Source organism: Engystomops pustulosus, chromosome 7, assembly GCF_040894005.1.
Source record: "Engystomops pustulosus chromosome 7, aEngPut4.maternal, whole genome shotgun sequence".
In the NCBI taxonomy this organism is placed as follows: Eukaryota; Metazoa; Chordata; class Amphibia; order Anura; family Leptodactylidae; genus Engystomops; species Engystomops pustulosus.
Window position 1 is genome coordinate 181542745 of NC_092417.1, and position 17038 is coordinate 181559782.

General features: G+C 43.7%; 1 protein-coding gene across 1 annotated transcript; it reads left to right on the forward strand.

Moving 5' to 3' along the window:
- Positions 1–14111: 14111 nt before the first annotated feature.
- On the forward strand, positions 14112–16752 carry LOC140070298 (SCAN domain-containing protein 3-like). Its single transcript, XM_072116649.1, has 4 exons — positions 14112–14399; positions 14503–14983; positions 15041–15493; positions 16631–16752. The coding sequence occupies exons 1-4, from the start codon at positions 14112–14114 to the stop codon at positions 16750–16752; spliced, it is 1344 nt and encodes a 447-aa protein (XP_071972750.1).
- Positions 16753–17038: the final 286 nt, after the last annotated feature.

The following is a 17038-nucleotide window of genomic DNA, read 5'->3' on the forward strand; positions in this document are numbered from 1 at the left end:
CAGTGGTACAGAGGATCCACTACCACCGATCCCGACAGAATATTATCCTAACAAATATAGAACTTCTACAATTCCAATATAATTCCACATCTACATAATTGCATCAAGGATGAAAACTAACAACGTGATTGATTCTTTATTAGAGGTTTATTCGACGTTCATTGTGGTCAATAAACAGAACTACAATTCTTACATCCTGATAAACATAAATTCAGTGAATGTGATTCCATTGTGGGCAGAGAATGGCTGTAATCATATATAACTGAGGTAATATTGTACATGTATCAGGGAGCAGAGTGTAAATATTACAGCTAGAGATAAGCGAGCACTAAAATGCTCAGGTGCTCGTTATTCGAGACAAACTTTTCCCGATGCTCAAATAACGAACCCCATTGAAGTCAATGGGAGACTCGAGCATTTTTCAAGGGGACCAAGGCTCTGCATAGGGAAGCTTGGCCAAACACCTGGGAACCTCAGAAAAGGATGGAAACACCACGGAAATGGACAGGAAACAGCAGGAGCAGCATGCATGGATGCCTCTGAGGCTGCTTAAACGCACCATTATGCCAAAATTATGGGCAACAGCATGGCCATGACAGAGTGACCGAATGAGGCTAGATAGCATCTAAAACATCCAATAATTGACCCTGACACTATAGGGGATGGCATGCAGAGACAGCGGCAGCAGGCTAGAGAGTGTCATGGCGACATACCCTAAATGGACTCAGGTTTCACCAAAGGAGGTGAGCAAGAAGCGCTGAAATGATTTCCTATGTGAACAAAAGGTTGACGGTATATTTAGTCGATAACACAGCATGGTGGCGACACAGTGACCAAGTTCCATAACGTATCTGGTGAAACATCGAAAAATGAGCCTGACACAGCTCTTTTGATAAGGGGACGACATGGGGAGGCAGCCATGGAGACGACTTCCATGATTAAGAGTGACTACTGGGGCATCCATATTGCTTCTATGATTGAAACTTCAGGTCTCCAGCATGGTGACAGATGGGCCGAGTTCCACTATGTATCTGGTGAAACACCTGAAAATTCTGCCTGACACAGCTCGTTTGATAAGGGTATGATGTGCTGTATATCCTCTCGTGCTCCAGCGTCTGGGGTATAGACAGTTGAAAGTTGCACATGGAGACATTGGTGGACGCTGTGGAGGATCGTGGAGGCGAAATGGACAGGAAACAACAGGGGCAGCATGCATGGATGCCTCTGAGGCTGCCTAATCTTGGGATGGAGCTGTCGGTCCACTGCCAGGTGAGCTTTCGCCTGTCCAAGACCCTGTCTCTCGGCTCCTCCCCACCCAAAATGGGCCTGGGGGCCAGAAGCGTTTACTTTGAAAAAATTATAATTTTCAAAGCAGGCCGGGTCGTTTGAATATTTCACCTAGGAATAATGGAATAGCATAGCGGTTCTATTTTTAATTGTTTTTACGGAAATGGTTCCATGATTAAGAGCGACAGTATGGGGCATCCATATTGCGCTGCTATGATTGCAACTTCAGGTCTCCAGCATGGCGGCGACAGATGGGCTGCGTTCCACTATGTATCTGGTGAAACCACCTGAAAATTCTGCCTGACACAGCTCGTTTGATAAGGGGACGATGTATGGAGGCAGTGAACTAGTAGTAGATTAAAGGTGCTGCAGTTAAAACTATGTTAGTTGGATCTTGGGATGGAGCTGGCGCTCCGCTGCCAGGCGAGCTTTCGCCAATCCAAGCCCCTGTCTCTAGGCTACTCCCCAAACAGCACTTCTAAGAACCTTTTGTATAAGATCAAGTGTAGTAGCGTTCTTATAAGTTTGGGATATGGCGGGTGAGGGGAATGTAAACAGATGCGCAAGAAGCGCTGAAATAATATCGGTAAATGATAAAAGTTTGCCAGTATCTTTTGTGGATTACACAGCAGGGTGGCGACAAAGTTAACAAGTTTGATGTGGTATCCATGAAAACAACCCAAAATTCTGCCTGACACAGCTCGTTTGATAATGGGACCATGTATGGAGGCAGCTATATGGACGACTTTTGGAGGCAGCTATGGCGGTGACGTGTGGAGGTAACAATGGAGACAACGTGTGGAGCCAGCTAAAAAGATAGGATAGGGAGGCTGCTATGGAGACAATTTAATTTGGATAGTGCCTGTATGTGGCAGTCCAAAAAAGTTTTCAAACCAGAGGAGCAGGTAGGTGGTCCTCCAGAAAAATTAAATAGATTGAGTGCCTGTATGTGGCACTCCCAAAAATTGCTTAAAACAGAGGACCGGGTAGGTGGCCCTCCAGAAAAATTAAATACATAGAGTACTATAGCTAGAGCCAGTTGGCCCTGGCAAAAAATAGCCAGTTTCCTCTGCTTTAGTGTACAAAGAGGAGGAGAAGGAGGACAATGAGGAGGAGGAGTGCATACATTATTCAGGTTGATCTTCGTTCACCTGGTGGAGAATGAAAATCCGGAGAAATCCAGGCTTTATTCATCTTGATAAGCGTCAGCCTATCAGCGTTGTCAGTCGACAGGCGTGTACGCTTATCAGTGATGATGCCACCAGCTGCACTGAAAACCCGCTCGGACAACACGCTAGCGGCAGGGCAGGCAAGAACCTCCAAGGCGTACAGCGCCAGTTTGTGCCACATGTCCAGCTTTGAAACCCAGTAGTTGTAGGGAGCTGTGTGATCATTTAGGACGATGGTATGGTCAGCTACGTACTCCCTCACCATCTTTCTGTAAAGATCAGCCCTACTCTGCCGAGACTGGGGACAGGTGACAGTGTCTTGCTGGGGTGACATAAAACTGGCAAAGGCCTTGTAAAGCGTACCCCTGCCAGTGCTGGAAAAGCTGCCTGCTCGCCTACTCTCCCTCGCTACTTGTCCCGCAGAAGTACGCCCTCTGCCGCTAGCGCTGTCAGAAGGGAAATACTGTTTTAGCTTGTGCACCAGGGCCTGCTGGTATTCATGCATTCTCACACTCCTTTCCTCTCCAGGGATGAGAGTGGAAAGATTTTGCTTGTACCGTGGGTCCAGGAGAGTGAATACCCAGTAATCGGTGCTGGAATAAATTCTTTGAACGCGAGGGTCACGGGATAGGCAGCCTAGCATGAAATCTGCCATATGCGCCAGAGTCCCAACGCACAAGAATTCACTCCCCTCACTGGCCTGACTGCCCATTTCCTCCTCCTCCAACTCCTCCAACTCCTCTTCTTCTGCCCATACACGCTGAACAGTGAAGGACTGAACAATGGTCCCCTCTTCTGTCTCGCCAACATTCTCCTCCTCTTCCTCCTCATCCTCCTCCACCTCCTCCGATATGCGCTGGGAAACAGACCTAAGGGTGCTTTGGCTATCAACAAGGGAATCTTCGTCCCCCATCTCTTGTGACGAGCGCAAAGCTTCCGACTTCATGCTGACCAGAGAGTTTTTCAACAGGCCGAGCAGCGGGATGGTGAGGCTGATGATGGCGGCATCGCCACTGACCATCTGTGTTGACTCCTCAAAGTTACTCGGCACCTGACAGATATCAGACATCCACGTACACTCCTCATTGTAGACTTGAGGAAGCTGACTGACCTGACTACCAGTTCTGGTGGAAGTTGACATCTGGAAGTCTACAATCGCTCTGCGCTGCTGGTAAACTCTGGATAACATGGTTAATGTTGAATTCCACCTCGTGGGCACGTCGCATAACAGTCGGTGATCGGGCAGTTGGAGGCGGCGCTGCGCTGCCCTGAGAGTGGCAGCATCTGTGCTGGACTTCCTGAAATGCGCACAGATGCGGCGCACCTTCGTGAGCAAATCTGACAGATTGGGGTATGTCTTGAGGAAACGCTGAACTATCAGATTTAACACATGGGCCAGGCATGGCACATGTGTCAGTCTGCCGAGTTGCAGAGCCGCCACCAGGTTACGGCCGTTGTCACACACAACCATGCCTGGCTTCAGGTTCAGCGGTGCCAGCCACAGATCGGTCTGCGCCGTGATGCCCTGTAATAGCTCTTGGGCGGTGTGCCTTTTATCGCCTAGGCTCAGCAGTTTGGAGAGTCTGGGGTATGGAGAGCTGAACGCTGGTGGATGCTGTGGAGGATCGTGGAGGTGGATGGGGTTTTCGCACGGGAGGTGTTTGGGCCATGGTCCTGGGCATGGGGCTGACTAGCAGATGACACAGGGGAAGGAGCAGTGGTGTGCCCGGCCGGAGGTGAATGGGCTTGGCCCCATTGAATGGGGTGTTAAGCATTCATATGCCTGCGCATACTGGTGGTAGTTAAGCTAGTAGTGGTGGAACCCCTGCTGATCCTGGTTTGGCAAAGGTTGCACACCACAGTCCGTCGGTCATCCGGTGTTTCTTTAAAGAACCTCCAGACTTCTGGAAATCTAGCCCTCGCACGGGAGCTTGACTACGGGCAACATTTGGGGCTGATGCACCAGCTCTGGCCCTGCCTCTCCGTCTGGCCCCACCACTGCCTTTTCCAACCTGTTCTGCTATAGGACTCGCCTCCGTCTCAGAAAGCACTGTGTTCACCCGGCCTATCAACCCAGCTTGGGTCTGTCACCTCATCATCCTCCGATCCCTCAGTCTGCTCCCACCTCGGACTTCCTGCCCTGACAACAACTTCACCACTGTCTGACAACCGTGTCTCCTCATCGTCGGACACCTCTTTACACACTACTTCCACTACGTCAAGAAGGTCATCATGACCCACAGACTGCGACCGGTGTAAAACCTGGGCATCGAAAAAGAGCTCAGCAGCAACCGGACAAGTGGTTTGTGACTCTGGGAAGGGTCCAGAAAACAGTTCCTCAGAGTATGGCGGTTCAAATGCCAAATTTTCCTGGGAGGGGGCAGACTGGGGGGGAGGAGGCTGAGGTGCAGGAGCTGGAGGAGTGCCGATTTCGGTGACATGGGTGGACTGTGTGGAAGGTGGACAAATTGCTAGAAGCATTGTCGGCAATCCACAACATCACCTGTTCGCACTGTTCTGGGACCCAGGACCCAGGACCACGGCCTATGACCCCTGCAGTAGTTGGACGCCCACGTCCCCGCCCTCTTCCTCTACCCGCCTTTATTTTTTTTTTGTGTTTTTTTTTGTTTTTTTTGTTTTTTTTTGTTTTTAAAGCCAAACGATTCTATCCTATTGCTATGGCTTTTTTCTAGCCAACTATGAAAGCACACTGCTATGCCAGATGAGATGACGCTGAGTTAACAAAAAATAAACGTAAAATAAAAAGAAAATGGCAGACTGTGCCTAATTGAAATCAAACCCCTAATAAATTGTCCCACTTCGGTGTTTGAGATGGATATGTGTGTCACTAAGCGCAAAACACAGCGGTCGCAAGTCTCACTACAAATTCCTCACAATATGGTACTAGCTGCACTACTAGTGCCAGCAAGCCCAGCCACAAGCAAACTAAAAAAAATAAAATACATACCGCTATTGTAGCCCTAACAAGGGCTGTTGGGTTCTTGTATACTCACTCCTGCCTAACAGTAAGCTAATAGAACACCCTAACGCTATCCCTGCAGCAGCAGCAACTCTCTCCCTAACGGCATCCAGACACAGAATGATGCGAGCAGCACGGGCAGGGGCTAGTATATTCCAGGGTCACCTGATCAGGCCAGCCAACCACTGCTATCGACGTGTAAGGGTACCACGTCATGCTGGGTGGAGTGCAGAGTCTCCTGGCTTGTGATTGGCTCTGTTTCTGACCGCCAAAAACCTAAACTGCGGGAGATGCCATTTTCTCGAGCTGGCGAAATACTCGTCTGAGCAACGAGCAGTTTCGAGTACGCTAATGCTCGAACGAGCATCAAGCTCGGACGAGTGTGTTCGCTCATCTCTAGTTCCATTCTTTAACCCCTTAACGCTCTGCGCCGTAGCTCTACGGCGCAGAGGTATAAGGAGTGTATGAAGAGGGCTCACGGGCTGAGTCCTCTTCATACAAAGGTGGGGGTTTTTGCATATTGCAGAAAACCCCCACCGCTAATAACCGCGGTTGGTGCTTGCACCGATCGCAGCTATTAACCCGTCCGTTGCTGCCGGCAAAGCCACCGGCGGCATTTGAAAGACAGCGGCGCGGGCGATCGGTTGCCATGGTAGCCTCGGGTCTTCGTTTGACCCGAGGCTATCTGGCTTCTGCATATCTATTACAATGAGCCTGTGGCTCATTGTAATGTATGGTGTGCAGAAATGCCATATACTGCAATACAGAAGTATTTCAGTACATGGTAGGAACGATCTGACCATCTAGGGTTAATGTACCCTAGATTTTCTAAAAATAGTAAATAGAAAAATTAAAAAAAAATAAAAAATAAATAAATAAATAAATAAAATATTAAAAATTCAAATCACCCCCTTTTCCTAGAACTGATATAAAACATAATAAGCAGTAAAAATCACAGGTATCGCCGCGTCCTTAAATGCCCGATCTATCAAAATATAAAAACGGTTACGGCCGGCGGTGACCTCCGAGACGGGAAATGGCGCCCAAATGTCTGAAATGCGACTTTTACACCTTTTTACATCACATAAAAAATGGAATAAAAAATGATCAATATGTCGCACAGACCTCAAAATGGTAGCAATGAAAATGTCGGCTCATTTCTCAAAGAATGACACCTCATACAATTCTGTGTGCCAAAGTATGAAAAAGTTATTAGCTTCAGAAGATGGCAATTTTTTTTTTTTGTACACATTCGTTTAATTTTTGAAAATGTATTAAAGCACAATAAAAACCGTATAAATGTGGTATCACCGTGATCGCATCAAACCAAAGAATAAAGCTGATGTGTTATTTTGAGTGCACATTCAAAGTCGAAAAAACTGAGCCCACAAGAACGTGACGCCATGTGCGTTTTTTTTTTCAATTCTTCCACATTTGGAATTTTTTTTCAGCTTCGCAGTACAAGGCATTTTAAAATAAATAACATTACAGGAAAGTAAAATTTGTTACGCACAAAATAAGCCCTCACACAGGTCTGTACACGTAAAAATGAAAAAGTTATGGATTTTTGAAGGTGGAGAGCGAGAAATGAGCGAAAATACCCTGCGTCCTTAAGGGGTTAAAGACTATATCATCGACCCCAAGTGAGAATCTCGGGTTATTCAAAACCAGGTACAAGAATGAATACACAGGAATTAATGTACCTCCAATCTAATGTACCTCTAATCACACCCTTAAGGTCACCCCTATGGTTAGGTGTTTCAATAATTGAGTAGTGTATTTTTTCCAATCAAAAGTACACTAGGTAATGATACTAATAAAAAAATATTTGTCTATTGCAACCCATAATTTATTTTTAATATTTTTACACCAATCTATTACCCTACCCAAAAGGGTAGCTCTATAGTATGTCTATAGTACATTTTGACGTCGGGGAGGGCCAAACCCCCTTTATCTCTTGGTTTATATAGTACATCTTTTATTAAGTGTGATTTTTTACCCACCCGTATACATTTTTGTTGGATTGATGTTATTTTCAGAAAGAATTAGAGGGGCTTGGTACAAATATAGAGCCCCCGGTAATATGTTCATTTTAAATATAGCGCAGCGGTATAGCCAGGAAGAAAATTCATCTTGTGTAACTCTTTTAGATTGGATGTGAGTTTTATGCCCAAATACGATAATCCCTCTTTTGGCCACCAAAATGGGAACAAATCCTCCAACCCCCTTGATTCTTCATGGGACATATTTACCGCTAGTGCCTCAGATTTAGAGAAATTTATTTTAAAATTAGATACACTGGAATATTCTTTTAATTGTTGCATAAGATTGGGGATGGAAATCTTGGGTTTAGATACAAAAAACAATAAATCGTCTCCATTCGCTGCTATCTTAATTTCTTCTACCCAGGATGTTATGCCCGTGATATTCTGGTCTGATCTGACTCATCTAAAGAATGGCTTTATGGCTAGCACAAAAATTAAGGGTGATAGTGGGAGACCCTGCCTAACTCCATTTCTTATCCGTAGATCTCCTGATAGGATACTATTTCCCCTTCACCTTTGCTGTAGGGTTGGAGTATAAAGATAAGATCCACTGCATAATTTTATGCTTCAGGCCTATTCCACGCAGTGTCTCAGCCACATATATCCAATTCACCCTGTCAAATGCTTTCTCTGCATCTGTTGAAAGCAATGCAACCGCCTGTTTGTGTACATGTGCATAATGGGTAAAATTAATGGCCTTTCTTGTATTATCTCTGGCTTCACGGCTTGTTAAGAATACCATCTGATCTAAGTGTATAAGTTTAACCGCCTAGGGCATAAGTCTCTCGGCTAATATTTTTCCCATCAATTTTCTATCTACATTGAGCAGGGAAATTGGCCTGTAGCTGGGACCCCGCGTGGGGTCCTTACCTGATTTTGGTAGGACTATAATATATGTCCTAAGAGAGTCAGTTGGTAACGTCTGGGCAGCTATTAATAAACTAAAGGCCTCAATCATATGCGGGCTCAATTCCACAAACAACCCATCTGGGTCTGGCGCCTTATCAGATGGAGTATCGCCCATTGCAGACTCTAATTTCTCCTTTGTGATTGGTCTCTCTAAGTCTTCCAACTCCGCATTGGGCAGAGAAGGTATTCCTGACCCCCTTATGCACTCTTGGATCTGTACCCAAGGTCTGGGGTTAATGTATTGTGATTAGAACGATCTACTGAGTATTATGCAGCATAATATTCCCTGAACAATTACGCCACTTCTTCTGGCAGGTAAAACTTATTTCCCCATGTGTCCTTTACAACTGGGGCATATGCAACAGCCCTCTGATTGAAAAGTGAGTTCCAATGTTATAACCACATGTCCAATTTTTAAAAAATGGGCAGTGTCAGGAATGTGAAAAGTGGCTTTGGCAGCAAGGGTTTAGTTGAGCCAAGCTGCATGTATACTTAAAGAGTCTTGAAATACTAATAATTCTTTAGTTATATAGCGCAGATTGCGCAGCACTGCAAAAAACTTGCCTAATTGGTCCCTGTCCCCATGGGGCTCATAATCTAATCAAATTACCAGTATGTTTTGGAGTGTGAGAGGAAATCAGAGGACCCGGAGGACACCCACAGAAACATAGAGAGAACATACAAACTCTTTGCAGATGTTGACCTGGGTGGGACTGGAACACAGGACCCCAGCGCTGCAAGTTGATTCTCTCTAGCAAATGGGGTTGAATCTGCTAAGGTGGAGAGGAGAAACCAGATCCATTTCTTCCAGGCCCAATGCCAAAACAAATTCCAAATCCATAAATTAAGTGACAGCCCCAGAATCTATCTGGGTTTTCACTGAAAAATACTGAAACCCAGAACACAAAGAAACTTGCAGCAAAACTTTAGTAACAGATTTAAAACATATTGCTTGAGTGGTTTCCCCCACTACTATTCAGGTACAAGAGTCTTTCTGATGATTACATGGGTCTGGTGGTGGTGAAGTGATGTTCTCTCCTGGCCTCAGCATCCACAGCCCCTAATTGCAATGGTTTTTGTTTGGAGGTAGCCGGGGGAGGGAAACAGAAGAACAATCAATACACATCCCAGAAGGATCAAAAACTTTTTCCAAAATGACCACTCCCCCACCAAAGCAGGACAGTGAACACTAAAGATAGACACACCCAGTTGTTCCAACCTATTTTACCTTAAGTAGTAGTTTGTAAACCTACCTGGCACCCTGCTTGAAGGAGTATGGTGTCCTAAGGTCATGTGCTATTCAGGCAAAGCTGTGTGTCTCTCACCTCATGTTTGCTGGCAAGTTCCTCCTCTCCCTCCCTTGGGTTTATGATTCAGGATCTGCTCTACACTACAGGAGCGAGGAAGATCAGATGTGAGCTGAGAGACACACAGCCTTGCATGATAGCACGCACACTTGGGACACCCTGATCCTTCAGCAGTGTGCTGGGTAAGTTTACAAACTTTATTTTCTGGGGATAGGAACTGCACATTTTTAGCTAAGAACAGTGTGGGCACAGGATACTACAGGAACTTGTAGAAATTTGTTATTAGGCTTATTGGCTAAAACCAGGTGAGAGGTTCCCTTAAGAAGCAAGTAATGGAATAAGGTAGAGCTCACACTAGTGCCAGATAATAGAATTAAAGAAACATATGCTCCTGTTATGTTGGGGCCAATATCATGTGGAGCTCATGTTCAGACTGTAACCTAAAACCTAACACATAGATAGATGTTGATATTGATATTATATTCCTGATTTTCGTTGCTCTCTGTTCTTATTGTGGATAATGATAGATTTCTCTCTGTCTTTTCTCTGGTGACTACACAGTTTAATCTGAATTTCCTGATGACTATTTTTCATGCTGTGTAATTATCCGGGAGGGAGGATGATGTCACCTTAATGAGACTTTACAGGTGAGAACATCATTGAATCCATCATTAGCTGCTAACTCTGTAATATCCCTGAGGTGACAGATGTCTCTGGCAGAAGAGAAATTCATGATCTTTACTTATTAACTTTATCAATGCCGAATGTTGTATTGTAATTCATGGTAAAATTACTGATATTTACTTTACTGTTTATTTACTGTTTTTATTAATTTATTTCTTTGTTACATTCTTTGTAAGTTATACTGTTTTTTTGTTTCCTTGTGAAAAATTAATAAATCTGTAATGCAGGACCTGCAAATGGACTGAGACGCAGAAAGAAACTGTGAGCACTGAGACCAATCCCCTCCCCAGCTATTGCCTGTCCCACCCTAAGTAGTGGATAGATTGCCTCAATAATCAGCACCCTCCGTGTAGGTCACTGTAGTGCTGATCATTGCCATCGCAACCCTAAGGTCTGATAAGGACCCCATGGCTGCCTTCAGTAGCAGCCGGTTAGGATTGTGCTGAATGCATAAGCTGACTAGGTAATACATTATTATTGCAGTATATTATTACAATGAACAAATGATCACTTGTTCATGTCCCAAACTGGGACTAAATAATAAAGTAAAAAACAGTTTAAAAAAAAGTGCAGTTTAAAAAAATTATTAAAAAAAGAACAAAAGTCCCCTGAAGTCTCCCATCCCATATTAAAAATAAAATACAACATGAAAAATCACCCAAAAAAAACCCACAACATATTAGGTATAACCATGTCTGTAACAACCCGTGCAATAAAATAAAATTGTCACTGAACCCGTACGGTGAACGCAGTAAAGATTTTCACATCTTATCTCATAAAAACCGCATAAAAAGTGTTAAAAAAATAAAATTTACCCCGACATGATACCAAGAAAAGGTTCACCTTGTCCTGCAAAACCTCCAAAACTTGCAAAAACAAGCACATTTCTCACAAAATAAGTTCTATATTCTATATTCTGCAAAACAAGTTAACCATAAAAAAGCTCTAGAAATGTGGTATCACAGTAATCGCGATGACCCATAGAATAAAGATAACACATTATTTTTATGGTACGTGAATGTCCAGGAAAAAAATTATTTCAAACTTTGTGTAGATTTTATAATTTAATACTATGTGATGGTTGAATTTTTGGCCAAATTTACTGTATTGTCTGAAAAAAATTACAGCTTGTAAATTTCACCTCCATTTTGCTTTAACCCCTGTAAAACATCTAAATGGTTAACACACTTCTTAAGGTTGATGTTTCGTACATTGAAGGGTGGTGTAGTTTATAAAGTGCCCTGATTTACAGGGTTTTACTGCTATTTAGGCCTCTCAAAGTCACTTCACGCTGAACAGGTGCCTCTAATTAAGGGTTTTGGCGATTTTCATAAAAATTTGAAAAAATGCCCTGAAATGGCTTAGACAAGAAGGGGTTAAATTGATTACGTCAATGAAAAAATGCTATGAAATTAAATGGGGTAGCATTGAAAAACTAAATCAGGGTAGTGATGGGTAAGAGCACTATCCTCATCAACATCATAACATTTCCTACTCTTGAATTTCAACAACATACTGTTCTCAAAGTTTATTACCCTCAACCAGCTTCAATGGCTGCAAACAGAGTAAAGTCACTGTCAATTAACTTTAAATTTTTGACAAACTGTTTTTGTAAAATGGCTGCCGGGGCGCGGTCATAGGCAAACTGTTTTAAAATGGCCGTCACCAAAGCATGGTGGGGAGTGGCTTTTGCCTTAAACAATAATTATAACATGTCTTTCCTGACTCCATAAATCCACCCTTCTGATCATATGGCATAAAGGGGGTGGAGTCTAACAGGTTGATGCTCTGCGTCATCTTTTCTTCTTTGTTTCAGGGAGAAAAAAGACACAAAATCTCTTTTTCTTTAACCCCTTAAAGACGGAGGGTTTTTCGGCTCATTTCTCGCTCTCCAACTTCAAAAATTTATAACTTTTTCATTTTTACGTGTACAGACCTGTGTGAGGGCTTATTTTGTGCGTATCAAATTTTACTTTCCCGTAATGTTATTTATTTTAACATGCCGTGTACTGCGAAGCTGAAAAAAAATTCCAAATGTGGAAAAAATAAAAAAAACGCACGTGTGTCACGTTCTTGTGGGCTCAGTTTTTACGACTTTCACTCTTCGCTCCAAATAACATACCTACTTTATTCTTTGGTTCGGTGCGATCGCGGTGATTCCAAATATATATAGGTTTTATTGTGTTTTAATACATTTTCAAAAATTTAACGAATGTGTACAAAAAAGAAAAAAAAATTTTTTGCCATCTTCTGACGCTAATAACTTTTTCATACTTTGGCGCACGTGTGAGGAATCATTTTTTGCAAAATAAAGCGACGTTTTCATTGCTACTATTCTGAGGTCTGTGCGACATTTTGATCATTTTTTATTTCATTTTTTATGTTATGTAAAAAAGGTGTAAAAGTCGCATTTCGGACATTTGGGCGCCATTTCCTGCCTCGTAACCGTTTTTATATTTCGATAGATCGGGCATTTTGGGACGCGGCGATACCTAATATGTTTGTGATTTTTACTGTTTATTATGTTTTATATCAGTTCTAGGGAAAGGGGGGTGATTTGAATTTTTAATATTTTATTAATTTTTTTTATTTTTAATATTTTAATATTTTATTAATTTTTTTTATTTTTTAAACTTTTTTTTTATTTTTTTTTTCACTATCTTTTAGACTATCTAGGGTACATTAACCCTAGATGGTCAGATCGCTGCTACCATATACTGCAATACTTCTGTATTGCAATATATGGCATTTTTGCAGCACATTCATTACAATGAGCCACTGGCTCATTGTAACGAATCTGCAGATGCCAGATAGTCTCGGGTCAAACGAAGACCCGAGGCTACCATGACAACCGTTCGCCGCCCCCCGATGACGTTCGGGGGCGTGGCAATCGCAAAAAAGATGGCGGCGCCCGCGCGCTTTGATCAGTCTCATATTGCCCGTCTCTTTCTATCAGCTAATCCAGAGGTCCCCAACCACCGTACCGCGGACCAGGACCGGGCCGTTGGAGTTCATCAGCCGGTCCGCGGCGCCGCGCCTGGTCAGTGACGAGGCCCCCGGTACCGGTGTTCACTGACACTCAATGTACACTGCTGCTCGCAGAATGTGCTCAGGCAGGAGCAGGGACAAGCAGGTCATGTGTGTCCAGCGCTCCCTCCCCTCCTGCTAGCTGCGAGTTGGAGGGGGAGGAGCTAATGGAAAGCTAGATATGAACTCAGGTGTTTCACCCTTATGACTCCTGTAGCTGTGTTCTGATGTCGTGCGGCCCAGCAGCAGATTTTCTGGTAAGCAAATAACAGTGAAAATTCATAGCAGCAGTGCCCGTCTCCAGTAGCAGCAGTAGTGGTCATCATCATCAGTGCCCGTCTCCAGTAGCAACAGTAGTGGTCATCATCATCAGTGCCCGTCTCCAGTAGCAACAGTAGTGGTCATCATCATCAGTGCCCATCTCCAGTAGCAATAGCCATCTTTCTGTGTTAGGGGCCCACTACGCCTTCACCTCTAACCCTTGTAAAATGAGTAAAAAACAAACATCACTGAAGAGCTTCTTTGAAAAGGAAGAAAGACCTAATGAGACAGATGAAGACTCCATGACTGCTAAAAAAAGAAAGCTGCATTTAAAAGAAAATACAATGAGCCCTACTTAAATTATGGGTTCATCGCAGCTGGCGATTCACATGCCCCAAGCCCACTCTGTCTGATATGTGGCGACCGGCTAGCCAACGAGGCCATGAAGCCTTCAAAACTTGTTCGCCACTTACAGACCAAGCACCCTGCATCAAAAGACAAAGCTTTGGAGTTTTTTGAAAGAAAAAAACGTGAACACGAAGGACAGAAGCAATTATTGAAGGCCACCACATCAACAAATGTGTCTGCTCTGAGAGCATCATTCTTAGTGGCTAACCACATAGCCAAGGCTAAGAAGCCCTTCACTATAGGTGAAGAGTTGATCCTGCCTGCCGCTAAGGACATTTGCCAGGAACTTTTAGGAGAGGCTGCGGTTAAAAAAGTGGCACAGGTTCCTCTTTCAGCGAGCAAGACTTGAAATTAATGAAATAGCAGAAGACATCAAGGTACAATTGTTGGAAAGGATTAATGCGTCACCATGGTACGCAATCCAGGTTGACGAGTCTACTGACGTTGACAACAAGGCAATGATGCTTGTTTATGTGCGATATATTTTTCAAGAGGATGTGCATGAGGATATGTTATGTGCATTATTGTTGCCAGCCAACACCACAGGTGCAGAACTATTCAAGTCTTTGGATGATTACATATCAGGAAACCTAAACTGGTCATTTTGTGTCGGTATATGCACAGATGGAGCAGCTGCCATGACTGGACGGCTTTCAGGTTTAACTACCCGGGTCAAAGAGGTTGCGTCTGAATGCGACTCTACGCACTGTGTCATCCATAGAGAAATGCTGGCAAGCCGAAAAATGTCACCTGAACTTAACAGCGTTTTGCAAGATGTGATTAAAGTTATTAATCACATAAAAGCACATGCCCTTAACACACGTCTGTTTGAGCAGCTCTGTGAGGAGATGGACGCGGAGCACAAACGTCTTCTCCTACACACAGAAGTCAGATGGCTTTCTAAAGGTAAAGCACTGGCCAGAGTTTTTGAGTTATGAGACCCGCTTTATAGATTTCTTTTAGAAAAAGAATCGCCACTTGCAGCACATTTCAGTAGTAAGGAATGGGTCACAAAACTTGCTTACTTATGTGACATATTCAACTTTTTGAACGAACTTAATCTGTCACTTCAGGGGAGAATGACAACTGCCTTCAAATTGGCAGATAAAGTTGCTGCATTTAAAGCCAAACTGGAAGTGTGGGGACTGCGAGTGAGAACAGGGATATTTGACATGTTTCAAACATTAGCAGGAATTTTGGAAGAGACCGAGCCTGAGCCTTCATTCTCCCAGCTGGTACTTGATCACCTATCTCAGCTTTCAGAAGAGTTTGAGCGCTATTTTCCGACCACAAAAGACCCACGAACTAGGAAGGAATGGATTCGCAACCCATTTGTGAACAAGCCAGGTGAATCGACCTTGTCCGTGCTTGAAGAAGACCAACTGCTTGAGATTGCAAATGATGGTAGCCTTAAAAGTATGTTTGAGACTTCAAATCTCCCAACATTCTGGATTAAAGTCCAGGCTGAATATCCTGGGATCACCACCAAAGCACTGAAAACTCTGCTTCCTTTTCCAACATCCTATCTTTGTGAAACTGGGTTTTCTGCCATGACAACAGCAAAAACGAGATTACGGAGTAGACTGTTCATAAGGAACACACTTCGGGTTTCACTGCCTCCCATCACCCCTAGATGGGACCCTCTTGTTGCAGGAAAACAAGCCCAGTGCTGATTCAGGGAAACGAGCCTGGTGCTCCCACTCATTCTGAACCTATGGTAAGTTGAATCACATTCTCATTATAAATGTCATAATTATATGATAAGTATGCACTAAGCTCCACCCCTCCATAACCCCACCCCATGCGACCAAAGCCCCGCCCCCACCCCCACCGGACCGTGGAAAACTGGTCTAGCTTAAAGCCGGTCCCTGGTGCAAAAATGGTTGGGGACCTCTGAGCTAATCTATCTATTAGCTCTCTGAGGTAAGCGGGAACTCTAAAGGATTCTTCACACAGATTCATAATTTACCACCTATTATATCTTTGTTACATTCCTTTTCGCTATTTCATTATTCCAGCAGGAATATTTGACTTCTGCTTCTTGCTGGGGAAATATCTTGTACATCAGCCAGTATGGTGGTATAATAACTAATGAAACAAATGGTGGCTGATGACTTCACTACACAACTCCCAGGTATTAGCAACCCACAGAAGAACAATACTTATATATGACCAGGTTCAATAACCGGAGCTTTACTTTTGTCAAAACTGTACAGGTGAGAAGCCGACTAGACAGTTATCCTGTCTGGAGACACAGGAGGCTTTATAGGCAAGATAACATGTATTTTCTTACCTCTTTATGAGGCTGCAGTCCCCACCTCCTGCGTTATTGCACTAACTGATTTGGATGTGCACACTGAAACCTGTATGTCACTCTGAATGTATTGATCTCTGCTCCAAATTGGATATTTATTTAAGACATGGCAATGGTCTCTAAGATTCTCTTGCAGTAAATCACTTTGAATGTCTCCCTTATCTCTGCCTCCCGGAGGACTTCTTAAACAAAGACCTTAACCATGAAATGCTTTAACTCTTTCTTTCCTCTTTACAAAGAATTTGATAGCAGCTGCTCAATGTACAATCAGATTCAGTTTCACGTTCTCCCGCCGACAAATCACCACTGGTTCCTCTGTTCATGTAATCACAACCTCATGATGTCTTACCACGACTTATGACTTGTGCTTCCTCAACGTCCCGCACTGACTCTATCCCTCTCTAACGTCCCTACCAAAAAGGAACCAGGTCTATGGGAACTACCACATGAATACCACTACAAAGTACCAGTACCAGCCCCAAGCCCCTACTCACTCTTCAAGGCTTGGAACTCCCTACCTAACCTTCTGCTCACAATTAAAATACAACCGTCAGTGTCTGCTATATGAGACCCGAACACAACTCATCAATATTTTCACTGCTGTAGCAATAACCACACCCGGTCGGGAGAAGGCTTAAAATAACTTG